This window comes from Zeus faber (genome assembly GCF_960531495.2).
Source record: "Zeus faber genome assembly, chromosome: 19".
NCBI classification, from domain to species: domain Eukaryota; kingdom Metazoa; phylum Chordata; class Actinopteri; order Zeiformes; family Zeidae; genus Zeus; species Zeus faber.
Window position 1 is genome coordinate 10,389,081 of NC_137206.1, and position 17,855 is coordinate 10,406,935.

At 44.9% G+C, this 17,855-nt stretch overlaps 1 protein-coding gene across 1 annotated transcript; it reads left to right on the top strand.

The window, feature by feature from the left end:
• Positions 1–5,895: 5,895 nt before the first annotated feature.
• On the top strand, positions 5,896–17,598 carry slc35b3 (solute carrier family 35 member B3). Its single transcript, XM_080020299.1, has 10 exons — positions 5,896–6,092; positions 6,673–6,911; positions 7,028–7,149; positions 8,131–8,285; positions 10,960–11,067; positions 11,776–11,873; positions 11,974–12,066; positions 12,721–12,832; positions 13,331–13,400; positions 16,689–17,598. The coding sequence occupies exons 2-10, from the start codon at positions 6,696–6,698 to the stop codon at positions 16,837–16,839; spliced, it is 1,125 nt and encodes a 374-aa protein (XP_079876425.1). The 5' UTR covers positions 5,896–6,092; positions 6,673–6,695; the 3' UTR covers positions 16,840–17,598.
• Positions 17,599–17,855: the final 257 nt, after the last annotated feature.

Sequence of the window (17,855 nt, forward strand, 5' to 3'; positions counted from 1 at the left end):
CTCCTTCTTCCCCGGCAACTAGAAATATACAACGCTATACGAAACAAAACCGACGTGTCATTTTGACGTGTTTTTTTTATGTAGTGCGTAAAAACAGTGAATTATTACAGAAATAGGGAAATGATGATGTGGGTTGAAACGTCATGTGTGTGGGCGGGCTGCGGCCGTCACAGTCTGTACGCACCCGCTTTGGCAGGGGGTCAGGAAAATATACGTCATATACTAAAATATATGTAAAATAACATTCTAATCCAAACAAAAAGCTCCTTTTAACAGCATAGTATTGTAATGAATGGTACTATCGATAGCGATCTGGCGCCGCTTGTTACGACGCCGAGCCCAATGCCGAGCCCAACCCCAACCCTAACCCTAACCCTAACCCTAACCCCTAACCCTAACCCTAACCCTAACCCTAACCCTAACCCTAACCCGAACCCGAACTCCAGAGCGTTACCCACAATGCACCGCTCCCTTCCTCCCGCCACGGAGAACAGACGAGGCGAATTCCGAGCGTCCGCCGGTTTTTGGGCGGCGGCGTTAATTTATTTTATTTTGGTTTAATGTCGTATTTATTTTCCGCTCTCCGGTCACTCGCGATGGGATGGGATGGGATGGGATGGGATGGGAGGACGGAGGAATGGAGGAATGGGAAAATGGGGGAGATCGTGAGAGGAGGGATGGAGGGGGGATGGGGGGGGGGGGAGAGGGGCAAAGCAGCGTGGCCTAGCAGATCAAAGGAAATAACATGGGAGAGGATATGAGCGCTTTGAGAAGTAATATAGGGCCGAGATAGCATCTGTTTTCCGTAGCGTAGCGGGGGGATTGAGAGGACGAGGCCGGGGGAAGGAGGGGGGGGGGGGGAGCGCAGTGCAGGGCCGGGGCCCGGGCCCCGGCCCCCCTTTAGCCGGTGGATGAGAGCGAACACAAATGGGTTATTAAGAGACCCCTCGATGTAATATCTGGCCGTCTCTCCTTAAAGGGAAAAAGAAATACTGCCAGACTAAGGGATGGCCAAAAAAGAAAAAGGAAATCGACGATAATCAAGATAAATAAATAGCAGCCAGTGACGAAGTGAGGGGGTGGGTCAGCGGTTTCCTTAACTTTGGGAAAAGGGGAGAACAAAGCATGACCCTAATTCCTAGGAAAACACAGTTGTTAAACATGTTAGCAATTGAAAATGGTAGCTGTCGGTGTTTCTTTTGTGGATTTCCACTCCCCTATTACAGATTTGCAACAGATTTATAAACAGGTGCCCCGTGCACATAATGGCCTTTTGTATAATGTGTATATTTTTGGATATATGTGGCTATTTCTGTTGTGTACTTTTTGGCTTTTTGTGTATATTTGGCTATTTTTATTTAACTTTTAGTATTTATATATATTTATTATTACATTTTATTATATTATATTATACTATTCAAACTGATATAAAGCTTTATTTTTTGAATGCTAAAAATGCTTTAATGCTTTTATTGCCTTTTTTGTCTGTATAAAGAAGCGCACCAATCCTCGCCATGACAAATTCCTTGTATATGAAAATGTACTCGGCAGAATATAAACTCATTCTGATTCCGAATGTGATGGAAAGTAAGTCCAGAAACCGTTATGCAGAGTAAACATCGCCGTTGGCTGCTGTTGTTTTCTGTTTGTTTGTTTGTTTGTTTTTACGACTGAACACAACTTCTGAGGAAGGAAATGTTCCGTCGTCTCTCACACACAAGCTTTTTCGTCGGGGAGGGGAAAAAAAATCGGAATTGAAAAAAAGGAGGGAGGAAGAAAAAGAACAACTTTAGTGTATTTGAAGATTTGTGCCAGACACCGGCCCTATAGCGTGTTTTAATTTATTTGGGACATACAGTAGATCAAAACCATTCATCGGGCCCCGCTCCCATATGAGCCTCCTGAAGATTGAATAACGTCCTCGCTGATCCGTGCGGCGAGAGGCCATATTGCTTCCAGATTTCTACTGGTTCAGAAGTCATTTCTTTGTCCTTCCTTTCTTTCTCACTCTCTCTCTCTCTCCCTCTCTCTCTCTTTCTCTCTTTTCCACTCTCGTTTCTGTGTGTGTCTCCCGCTCTCTTCCAACATCCCTGCCTCTCTCCCTCCCTGTTTTATTTATCGCCGGTCCGGCGGTGTGGCGCAAAGCCATTACCGTCGCATATGTACCTCTTTGAATAATCAATAAATAATTATTTTATTATTTAATAGGATCGTATGGTGGGGTGGGGTGGGGTGGGGAGGCGAGGAAATGGGTTTTTATTACATAAATCCATCAGGCGTGATGAACGAGCGCACTTGTAAAGTTAGGTGTGGGTGGTGGCGGCGGTGGTGGTGGTGGCGGTGGGGGTGCTCGGACAGGACCGCAGAGAGGGGTCCACACATCGCCGGGTCGTAAATACGCGACCTGGACCATTGATGAGCGCAGTGGGGGTTGGGGGGGGGGGGGGGGGGGGGCACACCTAACGGACCGAGGGACTGGAGCCGACGTCCCATTCCCAATGAGTTATTAAGAGGAATTTTCTTTGAACGGATTGGGTGGGGTGGGGGTTAAAAAGTGTCGGCCGGCCATTTAGTGTCATGAAGGCCGGGCGGTTTGAGGGGGGTTGTGGGGGGCTCCCAGGGATAGGAGGCAATACCATTACAATCAAATCTGAGACGGAAGAGGGATTGAGCTGTCCGCTCTGAATTCTTATATTGTCGGCGGGGCCGGGGAGGAAATAACGGCCAGCCTGGAGTGTATTAGCCTCTGGCTGGAGGGAAGGAGGCCAGTGGGGTGGGGGTGGTGGGGGTGGTGGGGGTGGAGAAATAACAGGGGAGGGGGGGGTTGGGTGAAGAGATGAACAGAGGCACAGCAGGATGTCTTCTTCTCGGAGCGGAGTCAAGAAGGGAAACCAAACCAGAGATCGGGGGTAAGAAAGGCAGACGAGAAAGACCGGACTTGTTTGGCGGAAGAGAGGTTGGGGAGGGAGGGGAGGCAGAGAGAGGGAGAGAGAGAGAGAGAGAGAGGGCTATGAAATGACAAATTAGACGGGGGGAGAGACGGGGGGGAGACGATGCAACCGGAGAGATGAAGAGGGGAAGAGAGAGAGAGGGAGGGGGGAGAGCAGAGCGGCGCGAAGATGAAAGTACGAAGCGTGTGAAGGATCCAGCGATGCTGCATCCTTGACCCCACCGGAGGACAAGAAGGAGATCCAGGAATCCTGAGGCTCCGCGGGAGGAAACCTCTGTGATGATCACGATACCCCCAAAAAATACTAATGTAACGTTATGTGACCTCATTTATCACATGAACAACTTTTTTTTTTTTTTACTGTTTATACTCTAACTGTTGGTGCTTTTATCACATCTACAACTTGCATTGTGTTTTCTTCACGTCTTGTATTATTCGCTGCGATAAGTGTTATTGTGCCCTCAACTCCTGACCGACAGTAACCCAACATGACGTGGAGAATTTAGACTCTAACAGGAAAGATGGATTATTTATATAATATTAATTAATTTCCTAATTGGATTATTTATTTATCCATCTATCTATCTGATTGTTTGTGTATTTATTGGTTTATCTATTTGTTTATTTATTAATTTGTCTACTTATATATTTGTTTATATAAAATTCAGTATGGATGTATTAATTTATTGATGCATCTCTCTATTTATTTATTTATTTATCCATTTATCTTTTTATCCATTTATTTATTTATCTATTTGATTGCATACTTGTTTATTTAGCCATTTATCTGATCACTTATTTATTCACTTACTTGATGGTTTGTTTGTTTGTTTGTTTATTTATTCATTTATATTTTTTGCTTGTTTGTTTGTATATTTTTATTATATATATATATTTTTTTCTTGAACACCTTTTTGCCTCTTTTTTTTTACCTTTGGACCTTTGCACCTAATGCACCGAATGCAAAGTACAAACCAAGCTCATAGTGATTACAATTAGATACGGTTGGTTCTCAGTGTGGGGACCGCGAACCCCTCCCCGGCAGTCCTCCAAGAGGTTCTAGGGGGGTCCCCCAGCAACAAGCCCAATACCTCGGCTTTGTCAATGTTTGTGATTTTCCTACACCAAGAAGGACGGGAAAGGTCTCAAAATGTGGACCCGAGCCAAAAGATCAGTCCACTATCTGTCTAGAAAGGTTTGTTGTACAGCACTTTGGTTAAAAAAAACAAAACAGATTTTGTTTAAAGTTCTCTGGAAATAAACTTAAACTAAACGGATCCACTTGGGTATTACGCATAATGACTCACAGACTGCGGTTTGCGTTGCTGTGTTTATTATTGGTGTGCCGACACCAGCATTTTGACTCCTGTGGGTGAAGTCTATGTATTGACTTGGATTGTTTGCTGCTGTATGAACAGCTGTATGCATTGTGGGTGGTTGGGCGATGATGTTGCATAACTTCCATCCATAATATGTAGGATTATGCCATTTTCCGTAACCTATGTATTGTGTTTTCTGCTGTCTACCCGACCAGTGCTGTATCGAAATGCCTGTGCGGAAACGATACCAAAAGTATCCAAACTACCGATGTGATACGTCTCGTTTTGAAGATCGATTCTAGCGCCAATAGCATCGATATCAAAGAAGTGATAAGTTTCTCTCAATATATTTTGCGTTTGCTTGATGCCCGTCACTGTGTGGTGAATGGGAGATCTTTTCCCCACGCACGTTACACAGAGCGGAGCGCCGGTGACTTGTTTAATCAAAGTTTATTAATATTAAACATGTCCACACGCATGTCCAAATTGCACCAAATTTGACACTTAGTTCCCTATAGCAATACACCAGCCACGTGTGAAGTAGATCGCATGAACGGTTGTCAATTAAACTGAAGGACATACATACAGAATACATACATACATACATACATACATACATACATACATACATACATACATACATACTTACATACATACGTATGTAAAGAAGGTCCTTCCTTTATTAGTCAGATGTACAATGTCACTAAAAGTGACTGACTCACACTAACATAAACATTAATATATCTGTCAATCTGCAAATAAATGCTACAATCCACAAATCTGTATTAAGATTTTTGAATGCAAAAATCAAAAACAGAACCATAATTATCCCTCTCCATCTACAAATAAATACTCAATTACTTTTGTTATTTTTAAACCATTTTACAAGTAAATGTAGCGTCAGTTATATGAGATAAAACACCAAGACCAATTCCTTGTTCGTGTAAACTTACTTGGCAATAAAGACTATTCTGATTCTAATTCTGATTCTAAAATGTATCTTCATATGGTCTTATCACTTACAACTTTCAAATGACTTAACACGCATTCAAACGGTTAATTCCCTTGTGGATTGATCGCTTTGCATTTATATTTGTGATTTATGACACTCATGCTGTGGGTGCGGATGGGGTGGGGGCAGAGTGTGCAGGGAGTGGATCCTAGATCTTTTTTACATTGTATTTGTATTTATTTATTTTTTGTTTGTCACAACATGTGCGAATTGTGACCCAGAATTCCTTTCATTGTTAACAGAAAATATACATAATAAAACATATAAATGTCTATACTTTTAACTTAAACAATTATTATAGCAATGCAATAATACTGCAAAGAAATTGCTCATTAATGTAGTATATTAAAGTATAATATATTGGTCTATATAAAGTATATCCAATTAGCAATTGATTGATATAATAACGATTACAATAATTTGTAAAATTATATTTAAGTATAATATTTTTACTATATTCAAATACATATATACAATATAATATCGTGGAAACGGATAGTTTTTCATTGGCTACCGAGTTGCTCTCCCGACCAATGGCGGAACAGGTCAAGGTTCCCGTCAGCGCAGACCGGAAGTTGTTGGCTTCCTGCTGCCGCTGCAGCAAGTGTAGCATTAGCAGGTGTTTTCCAACCTAACCACAGTTGTTGGCGTGCTGGTATGCTGCGGCTCGCAGGTGGCGGGGGGGGAAGATGAACACGTTCGAATTGTGCGGGAGATGAGCCGCCGCCTTGACGGGAAATGACATTTTGGTGATATCGCCTCCGAAGAGGAGGAGCAGTGGACGTAAAGAAACCCGGAAGTAGCGTTGGAGGTAGCTTAGCTTCGCCATCCCTGCTGCTCAAACTCGCCAAATAACACGTCAAGGAATCTCTTCACACCCGCGATTATAACGGGATGGGGGAAAGGGCAACGCAGCTTCGGACCCGAGTAACGTTATCGGTTGATAGCTTCTGCAACAACGAAGCCGTTTGTTTTTCATTCATTCTACTTTCTGCTCGCCCTGACGCTTGAATCTGCTGACGTCTTGTGACGTCATCAGAATTTAGAGGACGTCAGCGGAGTCTTGCATCAGGGCTAACTTTATGCCACTCTGGGGGAACAAAAGATTTCATAATCACATGTTTACATCCAGATTTCAGGGGAATTATAAGACAATGTTAGAAATATGGCAATACTTCAAATGTGACTGAATCCTTTAGGTATTAAATGATTTATCAGGTGGATGTGTATATATATGTATGTATGTATGTATGTATGTATGTATGTATATGTAGATGTTATACGGCTAAAAATACAGTTGATAATGTGGGTTATTTGTATGTTGTTAATATGATCTAATACTTGACGATCGTGTCTGCCCTGGTAACTTTATGGTAACTTCTCATACGCAGACGCGACACCGGACGCAGACACAATGAGCAACAAGTTTGGCCTCATCGGTTACAATGGCTCGCGGAAGCACATCTCCATCTCTGTGTCCTCGTCCACGGAGGTCATGTCGCCGCACATCAAGTCCGTGGAGGAGCTGAGGGTCCTGGGCCTCAACCTCAGCGGCTTCGGTGCCCCCACGCAGTTCTTCATCTGCGTGGCCGGAGTGTTCGTCTTTTACCTCATCTATGGCTACCTCCAGGTACGGGCCCAGGATGCGGAGCGATGTGCAAACGCACAGGCAAAATGCAGAAATATCTTCTTGAGTGTGTGCGTGTGTGCGCAAATCCTTCATGCTTCCATCTTCCCTACACCTAGGAGCTGATATTTTCCGTGGAAGGCTTCAAGCCCTTCGGCTGGTACCTCACCTTGATTCAGTTTGGCTTCTACTCCACATTTGGACTTGTGGAACTCCAGCTCACGCAGGACAAACGCAGAAGGTAACATGTGGCTTTTGTTCCCATAATTCATCGCTTAATTTGATGTCACTCTCTATAAACTTAGATTCGCCGAGGCTTACCCTACCCCAGGATGGCTGATCATAGGGCTGGGCGATAAAAGGATGTTGATAATATTCACAATAAAATCTTCCACGATAATGAGATTTATTTTCGATACGGAGTTCGTTTTCAGCCAATCCTACAGAGCAGAGAAACAACCATGTGACACGAACAGCCAATCGTACAGCAGGTTGCGCCGGGGCTTCCTTCACACTCTCCCTAGCCGCAGATTTTCCTCAAACACCAGCTTGAACTGGAACTCGCCCTGCTCCCAACCAGGAGCCAGGACCAGCCCCGTCCCTTTAAAAGGAGAGCGATTAAACATAGAATACGTGATTTTCAGTGATGTCTGGTGATCACATGTTTTTAGGAAATTAAGGAAATTGCAATTGTCTGAGCAGCTTACATCAAAACAGTTGGCAAAATAAGAATAAAGTAAATAATGAAATAAATCAAATAAATAAATAAATAATAGATAAATACAATACAAAAGGAAAAAAAGATAATATATGGAAACATTTGGAAAATGTATCTTTAACTGTTCACAATTATATATGGGAAAAAAAACAAAACTAAAAAATGGTAATAACAAAAATAAGATTTTGTCCTATACATTAACTTATGAAGTAAACAGTGAACCAGAAAGATGAATGGTGGACATTAAATAGGGTTAGAGTCTAAACAGTAAACAAAATGTTGACAATAAGCCTACGAGCCAAAACATTGTACAGTTAATATACACTTCTGTATGAACAAATTCACAATTTGTAAATGTTTTTTTTTTTTTTATATATATATAATTTTGTATTTATTTAATATATAAATGTGTTTGTCAGTCCGTAACGTTGTCCAAAGCAGCATCTCTTCATACAACAAAATAAATACATTTCCACTAATCTTTTCTTATTGCTGTCTTTTCAGGATACCAGGGAAGACTTATATGATTATTGCGTTTCTCACAGTGGGGACCATGGGCCTCTCCAACACCTCCCTGGGCTACTTGAACTACCCCACGCAAGTCATCTTCAAGTGCTGCAAACTCATCCCTGTCATGATTGGCGGTGTGTTCATACAAGGTCAGTGTTAAAGTGAGGTGTTCAATTCTTAAAAAAAAAAGAAAATGAGCCTACCAACCAAAAGATGAGAAAAATAGATAGATACAGGGTTCTTACCAGTTCCTTGAGGTGCTTTAAGTGCTTGAATTTCCTCCTCAGTAATTTAAGTACTGGACTACCTTGAAAAGAGACTCTTTTCTGCTGAAGTGCTTGAAAAGACCTTGGAAAAAAACGTTGTTGAAAACCTGGGATAATCATAATATCATCAAATCATATTTCTTTTCAAAGATCACTTTGAGGAAAAAGATTATACCAGGGAAATGTAAATTTAATCCAGCTAATCCATCTAATCTGGGCTTTCCCAAGGTTGGCACTTCTGTGAAAGGTTGGAATGACTGCAGGCGGTGCAGTGCAGCACACACATGTAATAGGTGCGATATCCCCTATGTAATTATCACATTATTTTGTATCCGTATTTAAGTTTGTTGGTCCAGTTTAAAGAAGAAGCTGGGATTTCAATGGATGTTTCCAATGAGAGAAACTCAAAGCTACCGGGACCGGGGGCGTCGATACAGCAAACAATAGTATTGTGATATTTTTCCCCCCACAATATTGTATCGCCACTCTGATGCCAAGAATCTATTTTTTATTGTTATTTATTTATTTTAACATTCATGGCTGTGAGATATGATATATAGGCCATGCCCATACTAATAACTACATACATTACTTACATTATGTGTATTATTACACGGTAATAAGTAAAAATATCAAAGTTGCATAAAATGAAGTAAAAGGCTCTTGTGGGTTGATGACCCTAAACTGTTCATTTGTCATCTAATATTTCACAATGGTAAAAGCCAATAATGGTGGCTGTTTTCCTACTTGGAGAAAAGAGCAGACGCAGACGCTAAATACATTTAAAAAAAAAATGCAGTTTTCATCTCAAAGCGGTTTCGGCCCAGACCGGCGTTTTCAAAAAGTCGTCCGTCCTCACCGAAACGGCAAAAAAACGGTTCCAGCCACGGAACGAGGGCGAAGTAGCGGTGTTCTCGTAAAAACGCAGTGAAGGTCTTCAGTCGTTTGTGATCCTCCACACGTCCAAATGTGAGAAGATCTGACGACAAACCCGATAAACCGGTGGCCGGTTCAGGCATTGCAGGAGCAGAAACGGTGCAGTCAGCCATCATCATATGAATGTACGGAAAAATTCATGTGTACGTATGGAAGAATAGGAGAAGAAGAAGAATCTTTAATTGTCAAGCAACCCACCACACTACAACACATGCATACACACACACACACACACACACACACACACACACGTGCTGGTCAGACGATGACGTGTGCATGTTTTTTTTGATGAGGGTCGTTACTGATGGTAGGTGGAGAAAACCCCATGTGAGCACGGGGAGAACATGCAAACTCCACACAGAAAGGCTCCTATTTGGGAGCACGGTGCCAACAGCGCCCAGGCGGGTTATCTCCCAAATAGGAGCCAAATAGGAGCCTATGGGTGTGATTCCTAAAGTTGGAGAGACTTTTAATGGAGACACGGCAAACTCATTGAATTACCTGTAAACATGTAATTAAACCCAACGGCACGGGTCACCTTTCAAAACGTTTCTTTTTACCGTCTGCAACTTGTTGTTTGGCTGTACCCTCTCCCCCCCTCTCCCTCCCTCCCTCCCTCCCTCTCTTTGGTCTCGGCTCCGTCGCTCCTTTCATCCTCACCCGGGCAAGGTGCCGTGTCCTCGCTGTCAAACAGGTTTTGGATGGAGTTTTGGACGGGGGATGTGTGAACCAGGGTTGCTCTGGGGGTCCGCGGGAATGGATGCGTGGTGGGGTGGGGGTGGGGTGGGGTGGGGGGGTGGGGGGGGTTGCATCTGATGTGGAGACCCCTTCAAAGGGGAGCCGGCGCAAAAAAAAAAAAAATCAAAAATCAAAAAGCCGCGGCCGAAACGATGCTGCGTCACCTCGTCATCCTCGGGGCGAGTGTCAGTCAAGTCGGTGCCGTTCGGAAAGTCTCCTTCATCACTCCATCCGCCCGTCTCCTCCTCTCTTCTGCCTCGCTCCGCATTGTTTCAGAACGCTGCCCCCCACCACCCCCCGTCTCTTTCTCCAGGCGGCATCGTTACGGGAACCTTCCGTTTAAATGTTGCAGTTCCCGCTCGTCAGACTCTTCCCCCCCCCCCCCCCCAAATGTTGTGATTGAAGAATGGAAATGCGTCACCCTCCGCCCAAACTCACAGACGACTCGTCTTTGCCCGACGCGCTCAACTCGCCATTAAAGTTTTAGCCGGGCCCGTGTCGCTTTTTCCCCTCCTGCTCGCGACTGCATCCGTCAAGACCTCATCCGTCCCTTTTCTTTCCCGGCGAGGCTCCTCGAAACCGTCCAAAACAATTTCATCCCCCTTACAGTGACTTAAGGGGGATGAAATATTTATAATATAGTAAATATTTACTAGCACTATTTACTCGTACTTGACCAAAAAACGAGGCGGTGGGCGAAGACTTCCCAGGTTGGACGTGGTTCCACCTCCGAAACAGCCATTTCCTCTGGGAATAGATTTGGTGCCTGTCGGTGCGTTTGCCTCTGATGTCCTTACCACGGTGGTTTCTCGATGTTTAAAATAAATAAATAAATAAAAAAATTCTAAATATCTAAAAACATGTATCCGTGCACGTTTTCCAGGTAAACGCTACAATTTGGCCGATGTTTCCGCCGCTCTCTGCATGAGCCTGGGCCTCATCTGGTTTACTCTCGCCGACAGCAAAGTGGCACCCAACTTCAATCTCACAGGTAAGATTTGGGCAAATCGTTTTTCGGTCACAGGCGGGCTGATAAAGTCGAAGCGCTCCCCAGAATTTTCAACTGTCCATCTGGATTTGCTTATTGGCACCGTCCAGAGGTAAAAAATAATGAAAATGAAATGGGCCGACTCAGGGCCGGACTTTTCACTTTGTCAACCTGGAATTGTCTGTTTCCAGTCGTGACAAAGAGATGACACATCCAAACTTGCCGCTGCTGGGGCGTCATCTTTGGTCGTCGTTTTGCTCGGTGCCATCGGTACCTGAGAAAATGAACCCCCTACCCACGTGTTCCAGTTAGGCTCGGGCCTGTTGACGAGTCAATAAAGACGTTAATGGCGATTTTGTTTTGTAATCCGCCAGGAAGAATCCGGTCGCGCATTGAAACGATGTCAGTGCAGTTTGGCTGTGTGACATCATAGTCCATGTTGACTGTCGCTCTTCACGTTACCTGCACGTGGGAGTGAGGGTACCGTAAACAAGCACGGAGGGAGGTTTTCTCATTGGACGGATTATTACAACATTTGCCCGTCTGCCGCCGCGTCGAGAGGCTTTTCCGATGGTCTCGCCTGTCGGTGATGGCGGGCGGTGCACTATTGGAAGATTAAAAAATTTGCGCCATCGCCCAACGACTAGTTCCAGTCCCCTCCCTGCAAAAACCCGTGCGTGTGTGTTTTGTTGCTCGTCTCCGTCCCCGCAGGCGTCCTCCTCATCTCCATGGCGCTGTGCGCGGACGCCGCCATCGGCAACGTGCAGGAGAAGGCGATGAAGCTCCACAACGGCTCCAACTCTGAGATGGTACGCCGCCCGTCCGGAGCTTAGAAAACAGACCGCCGTAGCCAAGCTTTTCCGCCGCATTTCGGCCTGTAACCGGCGGTGTCTGGTCCTGCGCTCCCAGGTGCTGTACTCCTACTCCATCGGGTTCGTCTACATCCTGACGGGTCTGTCGTGCGTGGGGGGCCTGGGGCCCGCCATAGCCTTCTGCTCCGAGGTGAGTAGGCTTTCCAGAAGGGGTGCACGGCGGATGGACCCATATTGGAATGCCGGGGGGTTGGGGGGGAGAGGTCCGATTTCGGAGAATCTCCTCAATACAAGAATCCAACACCCGAAGCCATGGCGACCATGCCAGAACGCAGGGCCCCACACTCGGGTGTTGAAAGTGGTTGCCAGGTTGGCAACAACGCGTCAGCTGTCGGTTGCCAAGACGGACACGGTCGTTTTATACTTGATACTTATACTTTATACTGATACTTTTATACTACGTGATAATGATCTACATGATTTTAATCCATATTTCAATATTCTCATTTTTGAAAAGTGGTTGACAGTGGGTCAACCAGCCCGCACGAGATGGTTGTTACTGTCACAAATCCGGTTGCCCAAGGTAACTAGGCAACTATTATTGTCCTTGATTTACTTAAAGGTATGTTGTAGTAGCCTTTAATGGAGACTTTAATGGATTTTTATTTTTTTTTGTCATTGATTACAATCTGCTGATCCTAAACTAAGGGCCTCAGTCCATACTGTTGAGTATATGTCAGTATCGGTTAAAGTTTAGGAATGTTCCGGTATTTTTCCACGGTTGCCAAACCCCACGTCAGGGCGCGGGATCTCAGTCCCGTCTTCTCCCTTCCCTCTCCGACAGCATCCGGTGAAGACGTACGGCTACGCCTTCTTCTTCTCCCTCACCGGTTATTTCGGCATCTCCTTCGTGCTGGCGCTGATCAAGCTCTTCGGCGCCCTGATGGCGGTCACAGGTCGGAGCAAAGTCTCTTCTCCTTCTTCTCTGCCCGTCTTTCATTTCCGTCGTTATTTTATCAAAACTGTGTTTATCGCAAGGAAGGCGATTTTGAGAGCGGGGCTGCGAATGACCGTCCGTGGAATAATGTAAAAAAAAAAAAAAAAAAAAGAACCTCGGATTCCGGGGAAGGAGACGAACGTTGAAAGCGGAGCCGTGTTTGATTTGACAACCGCGTGCGGCACCAAAGGGATGTGGTTGTTTTTGAGTGCTCATACTTTGTGGATTCGCTTCACGATGACTTTTGAGCTCTCAACACTCAAACGTGTCGAGCAAATTTGAGTAAACTTGGGGCCCGGGGGCTCAGAGGGGCCTCCCAAAACTCCTGGGCCGTTCCTCCTCTTTGAAACCAAGGTAGACGGTTATGACCGGTGTTATTTGGTGGATGTTGGTTGTCTGACCTCTGGATGACCTTCATCTTCCCTCACGGTGTTTTCCTGCCGCTGTTCCTCCGCAGTGACCACCGGGCGGAAGGCCATGACCATCGTGCTCTCCTTCGTCTTCTTTGCCAAACCTTTTACTTTCCAGTAAGTAGCCCTTCGTGGAATTGGTCCCCCCTCCCGAAAGCAACCTCCTCATCACTGCCCTTCTCTCTCTCTCTCTCATTTTTCTCTTTTGTTCTTCTCTTTCCTTTCTTTTTTTTTCTTCCTTTATTTCTTTCTTGCCCTCTTTGTTTAGTTTTGTTATTTTCTGTCTTTTGGATTTTTTTTTTCCATTTATTTCCAATTTTGTTCTTTCTTTCTTCCCCTCCTTCCCTCCTTCTTTTGTGATTTTTTTTTTTTCCTTGATTTCTTGTTATTTTGTTCCTTTCTCTCTTTCCTTTTTGTTCTTTTTCTTTCATTTGTTCTTTGTTATTTTGTTCCTTCTTTCTCTCTTTCCTTTTTGTTCTTTTTCTTTCATTTGTTCTTTGTTATTTTGTTCTTTCTTTCTCTCTTTCCTTTTTGTTCTTTTTCTTTCATTTGTTCTTTGTTATTTTGTTCTTTCTTTCTCTCTTTCCTTTTTGTTCTTTTTCTTACAATTTGTTCTTTATTTTGTTTTTTTTCTTTCATCCTTTCCTTTATTACTATTTTTTTCTTTCGTTGTTTCCTTATTTTTCATTCTTTAATTCCTTCTTTAATTTCTTTGCCCATTTGCTCTTTCATTCCTTCGTCTCATTTCGCTCTGTCTTTTGGTCCTTTTTTCTTTCTTGCTTTCCTCCTGTTCTTTCCTTTGGTTTCTTTTGTTTTTGAACCATTTTTCCTTCGTTCATTTTTCATGTGTTTCTCGTCTTTCTTTCTTGTGGTCTTTAATTCTTTCCCGTATTCTGGGATGCCGTGGGGAGGGCTGTGTTTCCCACCTTGTTCACCTTCCCTTTGTTCTTCCTTTCCACACACGTCAAGATGAGATTTGAACACAAGGTGTGGAGCAGAACAACCTCCCTCTGCGTCGTCCGCATGTTTTCTGAATGTGCTTTGAAACGGATCTAAAATGAAAACATAGGAATGCACGGCGCACCGCTGTCTGGAGGAGAAATTAAAAAAAAAAAAAAAAAACAAGTTCACTCCAGTTCTCTGAGTTAGGCTTTCCGTACAAATAAGAAACGAAGGAAACTAAATGAATCAAAATCTTTCTCTGAGATAATTTATTGCTATATTATAATCACGATATATTTGATTTGCATGTACTGTACAGTAAAGCGGGGAAGTGAGATCCGATCACAACTGGTCACTCGAGACGCGTTCTGACGGCAGGTGTGAACAGACGTACTTGTTTACAATGACTAAAGTTCAGACAGTACACCTCACAATGAGGGTTAGTAGAACACAAAGTCACAACAACGAGAGGGAGTGTTTTTTTTTTTTACATGCAATACAAAAATACTTTTACACGATGAACATTACAAATAATCAATAAATCCAAAACAGCTCTGAGCGGAGAGGGCAGAGAGGCTCTCCGCCGTCTCTCTCTCTCTCTTGCCTGCTCTCTCTCTCTCGCTCTCTTGCTCGCTCTCTCTCGCCCCCTCTCTTGCTCGCTCTCTCTCGCCCCCCCCTCTCTCTCTCTCTCGATCGATTCAGAGAGGGGAATCAGTTTCAGAACTTGGTAAACTGCGCTTAGACAGGTGCTCAGATTTTTTCTGGCAGATTAACCAAATCCTCCGTCGTTAATATCAATCCCGATGCATGGAGGCAATCGCCTATTGCCGATTGAATTGTCAATCTGCCCAAGCCTGCATGTAGTCAGCAACAATACCCAAACACTGTAGGCTGTGGCATTCAACCCATGTTTGATTGGTATTAACGGGCCCAAAGTGTGCCAAGAAAAAATACCCCACACCATGACACCACCACCACCAGCCTGGGCTGTTGACACAAGATAGGTTGGGTTCATAGATTCATACTGCTGGCAACAAATTCTGAGCCTGCCATCGTTCTGCCTCAGCAGGAATTGGTATTCATCAGACCAGGCTACGTTTGTTCCAGTCTCCAACCGTCCAGTTTCGGTGAGCCTGCGCCCACTGCAGCCCCAGCTTTCTGTTGTTGGCTGACAGGACTCAGTGGTTATCTGAGCTGTTTTTATTTGCAGTGACGACGGTAATGAGCTCAATACCGCAGTGAAGTCACGTGACCGCGGTGTCTCTAATCAGAGTCACTTTAAATGAGTGCGCTCACCGTCCTTGTGGGCGGTGTGAACTGTGAATGTGATTTCTCCACCATGAGCAGGGTGCCGGGTGACAACTCATGATTGCTTTTGATAGCAATACATCCCTCAAGCAACACCATGGAACTTTTTTTTTTACCTTAAAATAACAGCTTCAGAATCATTTTGATGGTTCACTGATTTGTAATATGGAGAATGGCAGCTCTTTGATTCCCACCCACCCACCTAACTTCTGTGTTTGGGTACGAAACCTCGGGAAAAGTGCGTTACGCTTTACGGCACTACATCACTTCCTTAATGTTTGGCTCCGGTAATAAAAAAATTTTTACCTGGTAAATTTTATATTAAAATCAATAAAATAAAAACATAAATTATAAACTTGCCGGTCAAAATCGGTAATAATGCTCGGACAAAAATGTAGCCGCTCCACCTCCCCGACGGGGCGGAGGAGACGGGCCGGTGGTGCGCCTGGCACCCGCAGGGCCGGGATTCCACCTCACCCCGGCCAGCGCGCACCGGCCCTCACTATCATTGCGCCACAAGGTTTGTTTCAGCCTCTGACTCACGCATGCGAGGCGATCTGCCAGGCCGAGCAGATCTGGTACCTTACTCCACGGCGGCTCCGGGAAGCGGCAAGGTCCCTGCAAGGGGGCGCTGTAACATAGGTGTATATTATATCTGTGTTTGTAACAAACTGTTATTGAAACGTGATCGATAAGGTTCAGTTTTGTCCGGTAAAATAAATTATGTTCGGGAGCCGGATGGAGTTTTAAGACAGTGGCGTAAAAGTGCAATTGCACTCAAAAACTGTGGGGGCGCCAAATCCCAAAAGTTAAATAGCGCTGCTTTAAACTTAAGAATTTACAAAATAAAGACGAATCGTTGCTTTTAGAAGGTGAAAACAGACCTCAGGAACAGGCTGCAAGCAGAGCACTTAGGGGCCTGCGTGAAGATTTCAATAAACGGGCCTCCTGTTGCAAGATTTGCATACCCTGATGCCAGGTAAATTTTTTTCCTCCAAGCCATGGAAGATAAAGTGCAGCAATGAATCAGGCGCACTGTGTTCATGAAGTGCTAATGTTTTGCAAAGGTCATTTTTTACACCGCTTATTTTTACACAACAAATGCAACCTTTTCCACCATCATGTTATTTAAGTTACCTGCCCCCCTCCCCCCAGGTACATCTGGGGCGGCCTTCTGGTGCTGCTCGGCATCTTCCTGAATGTTTACAGCAAAAACAAAGACAAGATGAAGCTGCCCTCCGTTCAGGACCTCCGGAGCTGGCTGAGGATCGTCAAGGAAGTCCGGCTGCAGTCGCAGAACGTTTAGGACGGACGCGACGGCCGACGAGGGCGCACCGCCCTCCAGACTGAGGCCGGCTTCTCTCTCCGGCGTGGCCCCCCCGAAAAGACTATTGTATCGGCACAGAGGGGCCCTTAGAACAGAAGGCCCCCGGAAGGATTGTTTGTCCGTTTCTTTCTTTCTGTTTGTTTGTTTTATACGTGGACCTTCCAACGGCTCATGGGTTCACAGTGGAAACGCCAAGAATCCAGTCCAAACATTCCCAGGGCGCAGGGCGGTGCCGCGGAGCCGCCGCGTTCCTCTGGAGGGACGCCAGCGCCTCAGCCGACCGATAGCACAGTTTTCTTTGCACCGGGCGTGACTCGTGCAGCACCGTCATCCCTGCGTTTCCGGACAGAACCGGCCGGGGAGAATACAGCGCCGACCTGTTAATTCCATCGCGGCTGAATTGAATGTGCACGTCGCCCCGCCCCTCATTTAAGGAAAAAAATAAAAAAAGAGAGACTATATATTCATATTGTAGGAATGCATATTTATCACCTGTCGGAAGGAAGGAGGTGAGAGCGGGGGTACGACAAAATACAATCAGTTGTCTTGAAAAGTGGCTTTATTTGTCATTTATGTGCGCCAGCGTGCGCAATCACGAGAACGGTGGTCGTCGTGGTGACATGCCGGGAAGCTCGGAGAGCTGTTGGCTCCCGATGCCTGTCCACAATGTCCAGTGCCATACTTTTCCAACCTTTGTTTGTTTGTCTATTGGCTGAAAGGGTGTTCCATCTTTTTAAATAAAGGAGGGGAAAAAAAAAAGTTGATCTTTGAAGTCTGTGTGTGTATCACCTTCGTCTTTTCACACCGCTAGAGCGAAGGAACGAGGCGTTGCCCAGCTCTGTCCGGGTGTTTTAATCCAACAAGAAAATGTCACTTTCCAACAGGAATTCAACTGTTTATTTTTTTTCCCGGTCACCTGGACCCAACCTGTGCAGCGGCGACACCGAACATGGAGCGTTGGCATCGATGCCGGCGTCTGTAAGACGTGAGCCAGG

Bases quoted from the DNA above. Each gene is read 5' to 3' on its own strand.
- slc35b3 (XM_080020299.1), top strand. From the start codon at position 6,696: ATGAGCAACAAGTTTGGCCTCATCGGTTACAATGGCTCGCGGAAGCAC. The intron at 8,286-10,959 runs GTCAGTGTTAAA...CACGTTTTCCAG, and splicing joins TGGCGGTGTGTTCATACAAG to GTAAACGCTACAATTTGGCC. The intron at 12,833-13,330 runs GTCGGAGCAAAG...GTTCCTCCGCAG, and splicing joins CGCCCTGATGGCGGTCACAG to TGACCACCGGGCGGAAGGCC.